The 10,604-nt window shown below is 41.8% G+C and overlaps 1 protein-coding gene across 1 annotated transcript in view; it reads right to left on the reverse strand.

Annotated features, from left to right (window-relative positions):
- The window catches only part of BTBD16 (BTB domain containing 16), a 51,317-nt gene that overhangs the window by 23,111 nt on the left and 17,602 nt on the right, over positions 1 to 10,604 (reverse strand). Inside the window, exon 11 of the mRNA XM_019556347.1 lies at positions 4,844 to 4,963. Coding sequence (XP_019411892.1) covers positions 4,844 to 4,963 — 120 coding nt within the window. The remainder of the gene's footprint in view (positions 1 to 4,843; positions 4,964 to 10,604) is intronic.

The raw sequence follows: 10,604 nt of genomic DNA on the forward strand, positions 1-10,604 counted from the left end.
ATGGATGCAAGCCAGCATTTTGGTCGCTTTACTAGCCGCAGCATCGCATTGCAGGCTCATGTTCATCTTGTGGTCAATGATGACCCCCAATTTAGTCTTAACATCTGCTCACAGAAATAGGGTCTCTTTTAGACCAGTGCTCGCATTGTGAAGTGATGGAGATCTGAGAATATTTTGGAGCTGGGAGATTTGTCATTGCCTAAAATGAAAGCCAGGCTGGATCCACAGCACTTGATTTCCCACAGCACTACCCTCCATTTTACCAGTGGTGTACATGTCCAGTTAGTGGAAGACGGACATTAAAACCTTCCTTGCACCACGTACCTCTGAAGTGATTTTCTCCTTGTTCAAAGCACTTGCAGCCAAGACACAAATTCCCAAAGAAGCATGGCTGAACTAAAACAGGGCGTTATTAGATACTGTTCTTTTATTAATTGCACTAATATATTGCCAACCCTGAGCTTTCAAAAATCACGAGTCGTGCTCCAAAAAGCCATGGGACTGACTTAAAAATGAGGAGATTCAACACAAATAGTTTTCAAGTTCTTTTTATATGTCCTCCAATCTTTGAGCCTCAGGGAGCTACTTGTGTCAGGTTTTAGCCTTTTCTCTGCAAACATCAGGGCTAGAAACTTAGCCCTCCTACCCCGCCTTTTTTTTAAAGTGAAATTCTCAGGGAATCCTATGCCTCCAGGAGGCTGAGCTTTGAATCAATCAATCAATCAATAAAATTACACAACACCAAATCCTGTGAGAATTGGAAGAATTGGTGACATTGCTTGTATGCTATTAAGCTCCATTCTGCAGCATCTGGGTGTCAAGTGGGAAAAGGACACAGATAGCTTCTTCCTTCCCTTTGTCGACTTGTGTTGCAGCGCAGCAAGATAGCCTTTCTGGCACCTTCCTGGACATCACAACATGGCCATAAGATTGTTTGTACCAGAAATGCCAACTTTAATTTTAAAATATATATTGAAACCCACTTCATGGTGAGAAGCCATTCTGGAGTGAGAACATGGTTAGGAATTTTGCTTTACTTAGGAGGAAGCCTTTTTAATAAGACTTTTTTTTACTAAGGGTTTTTTTTTTAATATATTGTTTCATTGAATTTAATTCTAGGAAATTAACTCTTTTTTCATGAGGTGACTGAAGCCATGAAAGAGACTTCCTCATCCCAGATGTGCTGTGCTTCCTATAGTAAAATTTTATTTTTTTTTCCCCTGAAGCTTCTGGCAGGGAGGCATCACAGTGCTCAAGAACTGTCTGCAGTTAGTCTGGGTCTAAATGAATAAATCACAAAAAATGGGAAAAACTATCCATCATTTTGTACTTTGTTTTTATTGGCAACAATACAAGAATAAGTTCTAGCCCAAAAAATTTGTTGGCAGCATATGTTTTAAAATGAGCTAAAAATGTCTAAATCTGGTTTTAGAAAGTGACTTTCAAATTGTGGAGGCAACAATCAGGGATTTAGTCTGATCTCATTTTTGCTGTGTAAATCAAGAACTGATCCATTGATTTTATTGATTTAGACCAGTGCTATATGAGACTGTTATTTCTGTTCCCCACTCTCCTCCACTGTACCTGCTCCATGCACATCAGCACATTGGGCTACAATGTCAGATGGTTTAAATCTGCACTGACTTGAACAGAGTTTTGCTGATTTACCTCAGACATGGTTCTAGCCAGAGTCAAAGATGCTGTACTATATGGTAGCAAGTTTTTCAGTGTGATTTTTTAAACTCCCTCTCTGCAATAACTATTAAATGGAGGGCTAAATTTCAAGTCAGCCTTTCATTTTGCCTCTGTCTCCAATTAAAGCTCATGTGCCTAGACTAAATTATCTGCCTAAATGATGATCTTTGGATATCGATCTTCTCAGCCAAATATGTGATCAAGAGATAGCAAAGGGCCATCCTTTTCTCTAAACTGATTGCACTCATGATCCGGCAGTTACCAGAATGGGAAGCCAGAGATACATATTGGGTCCTGTATTTTACTATACTAATTTGGTCTGCTTGGAACAAAGCATTTAAGAAAGCAGTAAATATGATAGCCCTGATTCTGCCAAGGGATGCTCTGGGTCAGAACTTGGTGGGTTCGTGGAGTCTCCACTAACTTCACTGACATCCTATTTACCAGACTGGAGTATATATAAAAATATAAAGATAACAGTGCATGGAAGATCTATATCCACTAGTATTACTGAAGGGGAAGCAACCAGGGTGGAGCTACCCAGTTATGCTTCTGTCCACACCTGTCACCAATGAAGGAAAAATATAATAGGCCACCTTCCAATTAATACTATAATTACTCTTTTGAAAACCTAGTCATTGCATCCTGTTCTGCCCCCAGTTATTCCTATTCTTGTTTGTGCGCTTCTACTTGTTTTTCCTTGTTGAACCTGAGACTGTCTCCTCTTGCTGTAATAGCATGTTAGCTGCCAGGCACTTGACTGATGTGATCTCCCTGATATCTGGAACTCTCTTTAAATTACTATTTGGGTTCCTTATCCTAATGCCCAGTCCAATTGTGCACATTTTTTGCTTTTACAGCCCAGATAAACACAGTCAAAAATGCTTTAGATCTCAGTATGTTTATGCCACATCATATTGGCATAAAAGAATGTAAAGGCTTAAAGAGTGCTATGAGACTGGGTGATTTAAAGCAGTATCTGCTCTTCAGAGGAGACTTTAAATCAACCCTGATTTATTTTTGGAATGAAAATAATCATATGTATAAGGCTGCTAAAATGTAAACTCCATGTCAGAAATAAAAAATGCATCTCTATATTGCTGTACATGATCTAATAAAGGAAACTGTTTATGAAAAGTGATGTATTTAGCATTCTGAGTCATGTTTAATATGCTTTTCTTATACAAAACACATCTCAGGTCAAACTAGTAAATAATGAATCATCCACAAAATTCAGCTCATTTCCTATCTCTTGGTGCAAAAAAATGTTGATTCCAGGCATGGGAGTGTAACTTTGAGCCAAACAGTAATTTCTTTATAGTGTGCATGACTCATAGGAAAGAATGTCTCATGAGGATAGAAATACGAAAAAAAAAATCCCTAAGAACATTGGCTTTAAAGAGATATACAAGCAGATTCTGCACCTTTGTACCAGGCCCTCCAGCCTAGAAATGGGATAGTGCCTCTTTAACTGCTTCCCATGTAATTTTTGATGCAAGAGGCATCATAAAACTGGGCCTGGGCACAGAAGAGGCAGAGCGTATGGATAGAGTGCACTGTGCTCAAGGACCAGGACAAGCCGTGCAGCTGGAGAATCATACAGAAATCTGGCTGCAAGGGACCTTGAGGACATCAACCCCCTGCCTGATGTAGCATCATCCCTACCCAACCCATTCCATACAAATCCATTGTCTGCCTCACTGGTCTAACAGTGAAGATTTTTTTTTCTGATATCCAGTCTAAACCTACTTTCCTGCAACTTCAAGTCACAGGTCTCTGTCCTGCTTTCTGCAGCAAGAAAGAAAAAGTGCCAGCCTCATATTTATGGCAGCTCTTCAAGTATCTGAAGACTGGTATCATGTCCCCTCTGAAGCACCTTTTCTGCAAGCTGAACATGCTTATTTTCTTCAAGTCAGAATTTGGGAGGCACAAAGGTGGCTCAAAGCTAGTTTTTCACCCAACACAGGAAAGGAGTAGTGGCCCAGGTGCTTCATTTTGTCTGCCAGGGAAGCATATTTACTCCAGCTGCCTTTCCTATAAATTAATCCTTCCCTCCCAGGAAGGACTCCTACAGAAAAATATGGCAATACCTATATTGGTATACAGGATAGGCACAGATCAAGGAAGCAGGAGATTCAGTCTATTTCTGGTTTTGTCCATGTCTTGAGGAGATTCTTCCCCTTTTCCACCCTTTTCCAATTTGTGAAATGGGAATAATGCTACTCAACCTCATGCCTAAAGTGTTTTCAGATCCATAGATGAAAAATGCTAGCAATTCATATTAATCAGTCATTCTCATTACTGTCGCCTGCCCCTGCTTGAGAATGAATCCTCTCCGGGAAAAAGCTGCTCCTGCCAGTATACTAATGCCAGCAGAGGTGAACTGAGCATAGATCCATCAAATATGTATCCTCAAAATGCCAAATCTCAAACTGTAGAAATAAATAGGGTTTCAATTTAGCTTCCAAGAGCAATGCAGCTGACACCACCTCCCTCATTTTTCAGGTCACCACTAGAAGATTAATTTCAACCAATTTAGTATGTTTATAGTCTGTAATACTGGTAATTGTACCATTACAGCTTACAATCGCAAGTGGGTACCAAAATTACATTATAAAGAACATACAAACCTGGACATTAGAAATACAACATAAATACAAGGGGTAGTTTCTTTCTACATGGCAAATGTAGACAATTGCATTTTATAGTGAATATGATGTAGAGAAAGGACATCTGAAGTGCCAGTTAATTACCATTAACATACACAATCACAGTATTACTATTTTCTGAATATGAGTACACTTTGTTACTGTTGCTATTATTTAATACTTTAATCCTACTCCACATGTGGCTTAAATTGTATTGTGATTAATGCTGGACCGTGAGCTAACTTGTTTGTATAATACCTGCATCACGCAGGTACAACAGAAATGCAATGCTAAGTGAACTACATGCATATATTACACTTCCCATATGAAGAAAACCAAATTCCTTAATTCATTCCCCCAAATTTGAAAATATGCATTTTGCAACGGATTCTTATTTAAAGACTAATTCAAAAGATATAAGAAGTGATACAATGGTACTTTACAAAGTCAAGTTTGTGCTTAATAATAAAGTTGATTGAGTTATATATCCACTGTGTTACCTGCTAAAATACATCAAGACTTTTTCATGTGATGGAATTATCTGAACCTTTGGGTTTAGCTGTAGGAAGACCCAACACAGCGTAGTTTTCAGTAGGCTGAATTCACTGAATGTAAATAACCTGCCAGGGAGAAAGGATTGATGAACAAGATTGGCATCATCTATTGTATTATTATGTAATGAAAAGAACAAATACAAAAGATCACTTGGGACCATTAATCCAGGGGCATCAGGAGTGAAATTTTAGATTAGGCATCTGAAGGTATTTGGAAAATGGTAACACTGTGCATCTAAATTCAACTTTACAATGTAAATTTGATAAATATTGATGTGCAATGCCTGGTAATAATCCATGATAATAATTGTCTAAGGTAAAGGGAAAACTTTTATAATTCAGTTATGTTGGATGAAATTCAACCAAGTGCAGTGAGCGCATTATGCTATAGCCTTCAGTGGTCTTTCACATTGTGTCTGCTGCTGCTGTTGTAGTCATCAGCAGTCCCTTCATATAAGGATGACAGTCATCCAGCACCAGTGAGGAATACATCCTTGGTCACAGTGAAGGATGGTGATAGTGTTAGGCTGAATGAGTAGCAATAATGCTCTCAAGCAAGTGAGTCCCAGGACTACCCTGGCTATTTCAACTTGTCAAACTTGCTTATTTTTCCTAAACTAAAGACTAAATCCTATTTCCCCTTCATATGCCTATTTGGCGCTGACATAACCACGTAATTGTAGGTTTGGGCATTACACATAGCCTGGGATTCTATTTCCATCTGTGGCAGAAGAGGCCTGCCATGAGCCCGTGCCTGGAAAAGAAACTTCTGTCCTGCACCCTGCTCCCAATGGGGCAGAAAATATCCCAGTGCTGTTCATTCATTTTATCCAATGAATATTGCAGTGGGTCAAACTTTAAGGGGAGGGCTAGGGAGAGTCCTTTGGACACTGCCTAGCACAGGGCCTGTTGGTTAGAGCACTAAGAAGCAGGAGACGCAGGTTCAAACCCTCTGGAAACCCTGGTCTCCTGCTCTCTTGATAACGGCCCTGGGGTAAAAGGTTGAAAGTCTCACAACCTGCTCCTCTTCCTCCAGTGTCTAACACTGGAAGGGAAGCATAGCTACAATGAATCCTAAACTGCATAAGAGCCCCAAACTGCAGTGTCACAGTTTTGGGTCCCCTACTACAGAAAGGACATGGACAAATTGAAGAGTCCAGCGAAGGAAAACAAAAATGGGTAGAGGGCTGGGGCACATGGCTTATGAGTAGGGATCTACCTAAATCACACCAGAAGTACACTGTAGAGTGGCTGCTTTAATCTTGTTCTTTTCACCACATGCCCCCCGCCCCCGGCACTGATTGATGGAGGGACCGCAGTGGCCCCACTGCTTGCTGCTCACTCCTGATCAGCCAGAAGGCAAAACCCACAGTTTTAAATATGCCACTTGCCACTGATTGGCAGAGGGGCCCCAGTGGCCCTGCCACGTGCCACTGATCAGCCAGGAGGTGGCGGTGGGGGGGCGGGCAGGAGGCTAAAAGTACATGATTAAAGTAGCCACTGCACAGCACTTTTCCAGGATGATTTTGGTAGATCCCTACTTAGGAGAAGAGGCTGAGGGAACTGGGCTTACATAGACTGGAGAAAGAAGATTGAGGGGGGATTTAACAATGACCTGAAGGGTGGTTACATAGAGGATGGAGCTAGACTGTTCTCATCTGAGTGGTGGCAGGTGACAGGACAAGGCGCAATGGTCTCAAGTTGTAGCAAAGGATGTTTAGGTTACATATTAGGAGCATTTTTCTCACTAGGAGGGTAGTAAAACACTGGACCTGGCTACCCAGAGAGGCTTTGGATTCTGCATCCTTAGAGGCTTTTAAGACCTGGATAGACAAAACCTTGGCTGGGATGATTTCATTGGGGATGGTTCTGCTTTGAGCAGGGGGTTGGACCTCCCGAGGCATGGGCAACTGGTGCCTCCTGAATCGGGGGGGGGGGGGGAACTTGCCAGTCAGTGACCTCGGGGGCAGTCCATTCTGCAGCCGATCGTGCCTACCCAGAAGTGCCAGCGGTGTGCCCAGAAGTGCCAGGGGCGCTTCTCCTGGTGCGCCCACTGTCTGGCCAGTGCTCTCGCGGGGGGGGAGGCACCAGCAGTCCCGCCTCCCTCCGGCCTGTCACCTAAGTGGGAACGCTGGCTGTCAGGGCGTTCACCAGCGCTGTCAGGGGGTACACATGAACCCACTACATGTTGCCACTGGCCTGAGGTCCTTTCCAACCCTAATTTTATTTGATTCTATGATCTCATTGACATCACCCCATTAAAATCATAAATACAGCTACACTTTATTAACGATATCTTTACACCTCCTGGAATAGCGTTACCTTCCTTCATGTATTACATCATATTTTCTCCATGTTAAGCAATACAGTTTTATGTTATACATACATTGCCTTAGCATTAGGGAGAGGCAGGGTGTGGTGGCATGGAATTAAGGCGTTGGAAGGGTAAAAGAAATAGGTTGGATTTGTGAGGAGTCATAGCATGGGAACCACACACCAACTTGCCTGTTGGGCAGGAGGATATCAGATAAGGGTGGGGAAAATTGGCAGCTTAGAAGGAGGTGCAGAGAATAAGCTGTGGTTGTGGTATAAACTAGCACTAGATATGTGCGGAAATAGAGGGGAGGCCCCTGCAACCTAAATAAAGACCTGCATATTGTAGGAAGCAAGGCCAAGGTCTCTGTATTCAATACACCACACAAACAGAGAGCCAGAATCTACAGTGTTCAAATACATGGTTGAGAAGATAAAGTGAAAAGGAAAGTTTCAAGTTAGGGTGAACTGGCCTTCTTTTGGACCATAAGGGAGCTAAATGTATGCCAGTGAAAAAGAATGGGTTATTCAATGATGTGAGCGAAGGAACTCCATGATGACAGGCAGGTGCAGATGGCACGTGGGACTAAAAGAAAAGAAGGTCGTAGGCAGTCCTGAACTTCCAGCAGAAGAGACTTTAGTACAGGATCAATCAGTTCAAGGAAAAGTATAGCTTTACAATGTGGGAACTGAAATGGCCACATTATTAATAAAAAAAAAAAAGGGCAAATGTCTTCGTGTTACTGCTAAAACCCAGATGGGGTTGATGCAAATGCCTGTCTTCAATAGGAAGAAGATTGATGTGACTGGTATCATCTAAGATCATCTAGGACCTTACAGATCAAAATGTTTCCTGGTTACAGCATGCAGGAAGAATAGGTTAGACTGTGGTGAGAACTAGATTTTAATGTAACAGTGCTTGACACTATCAAAAGATCATGAATACAGAGACTAGACTACAACACAAAATCTATTGGCTAAAAGTCCCAGTAACAATATAAGGAATAGTTCTAGGACCCCAATCAGAACAATTATCAGGATACTATTAGATTATAAAGAATTAAAGAGAATGAAAATATGGTGGCAGCACAACAGTGATGTTCTTCACTAGTCTAATACTAGGCACTTGAATTAGCATGCACATAAAGGAGACAATTTATTATATTGCCTTTAAAAGCAGCTAGTTTCAGAACTTAGAAAGGAAAATAAAAATTTCAACCTTAGGTCATAAGAGTTACATGGAGTAGAGTACAGTTAAGTTTGCAGAAACACAATTAGGTTTCACATATTAATAGATGGCTACTCCTCAAAGAGTAGCATGGGGCACTACATTTTAAAAGGCCACATTTCAAAACCAAGGAGTACTTAGTTGCATATTGAAGGGCCTTGAATCATTTTAAAAACTAGAAGCAGAGAAATGTCGCACAGCTTCAAACAGAATCAGTGACATACAAATAAGCTGTGATTGGAAAAGACATATTTTCAAACGTGTCTCTCTCTCAAACAATGCAAATAGGCTTGAATACAGACCAGATAAAGTAAATATTTGAAACAAAAAGGGCATTTCTAATAGCCAAATTATAAAAACCAAGCTACTTTAAAATTAATTAATTAATTTAAAAGTCCTAGAAGTACTGAAAGCAATGGATGTTAGTTGTGTGCTTTCATTAGCTAGGTTAGCAATAATCTCATTAGTCTCACTATCTAGTATGCGTATTATTGTAAATCTAGAGGCTCTGAGGAATATCAGGGCATTGTACACTGTTAAGAAGAGATGCATATATATTGAAGAGCTTATTCTCTAAATAGAGAAGACATACAGGCAGATAGTGGGAGGGAAAGAGGAACACAAAGAAGCAAAATGAATTTGTTGAAATCATGCAAAAAGGTGAATGGTAGAACTAGAAATACAACCCAACTCTGATTCTTGGTTCAGAATCCTATCCGTTAAGCCAAGCTCCCTCTGGTTTTACAGCATGACTCAGTACATAATGAAGACGTAAACTATAACTGTTAGCAAAGGCTTGAATATGTGTGGGTTACTCTTTGCTGTACCAGGAAGTCAATTAAACAGGATAGTGAAAGTGCAAAGGAGCTAAATTAATTTTTGCAACACTCTAGGCTAGAGAATGTGGGGAGAATTTCTGCTCCCAGAGGAATTTTCAAAGCAAGCTAGTTTAGTCTTAACAAAGATTAACATATCTCAGGCTGAAATGATGGAGTATTCGCAGCTTGAGAAACTCCAGTGCTGTAACCCCCTAGGACTCCAATAAGGAAGCCAAAGAGAATAAACTGTGAGGGAGTTACTTTTCGGAGCCGTTAGATCTGTGTTACAAGGCTCACCATCTGTTGGATTAACTGGGGTATTCTGAAGAATATATGTTACAGAGAACAAACAGTTCAGTCGTAATGGGTAAAAAGAAAAAAAGACAATTTTTTTCCATTGATCTGTGCTGGTGAAGGAACCTGACTGCCAGGGCGCCATTAAATGCCTGTTCTGAGACAGTATAGACATATACTGGTTCCTTCTTTCCATTGGTTCCTTTCCATTCGAAAATTCTAGGAAATGCCAATTGTATTGTAATGAAAATGTATTATAATGTGGATAATGTGCATTTACACTGCCACTCTGCTGAGCCCAGGACTGCCATCAAGAAGCATGCACCTTCACTCACTCCCCAAAGGCATGGTCCCAAGTACTTGCCTCAGCTCTAGACTCAGGCAAATGTACTGGCAAGGGTGCAAGGCTCTTCTCAGATGGCTGCGTTGCTTCAGTTCCAGGGTTTGGCAGAAACGCAGAGGTTTAGCATGCAGGCCAAGCAAGCAGACAGGATATTAGGCCTGTGTGAAGCGGCTAGTATTTGCTTTGGATCTGGATTTGGCTGATTCAGGGGATAGTGATTCAATTTGGACATTCGAATCACTGTCCTGAATCGATTCCGCTGAATCTGATTCGGAGATTTGGCCGCTGCAAAACTAGCCAAATCCCTGAATCAGACAGGATCCATCCTCCGCCTGCTCCCCTAGCTCTGTCAATGGCTGCCCTGTCTGCCCCAGGTCTCGGGTCTTTAAACAAAAAAACAAAAAAGCCCCCACTCACCCACTGCCGCTATTTCCCTGCTACCCCGTGTTGTGTGGGGGGCTTTGCTATGAGCCCCCCCATGGCTGCCCTGCCCAGCCCCAGCTCCCAGTTCTTTGTGGAGGAAAAAAAAGCCCTGAACTCACCAGCTCCTGCCAGGTTGGGGGGGGCAACCCCCACTGCTCCACACTGTGTGGGGGGCTCTGCCATGAGCCCTCAGAAGCCCCAACAGCTGCTGCAGCAGTCCCGCACTCACCGGCTTTTTTTTCCCCTTCTTTTTAAAGAGCTGGGATGCTGGGGCCAGGAGGTTCAGCC

Source organism: Crocodylus porosus, unplaced genomic scaffold, assembly GCF_001723895.1.
Source record: "Crocodylus porosus isolate Cpor-Errol unplaced genomic scaffold, CroPor_comp1, whole genome shotgun sequence".
NCBI classification, from domain to species: Eukaryota; Metazoa; Chordata; order Crocodylia; family Crocodylidae; genus Crocodylus; species Crocodylus porosus.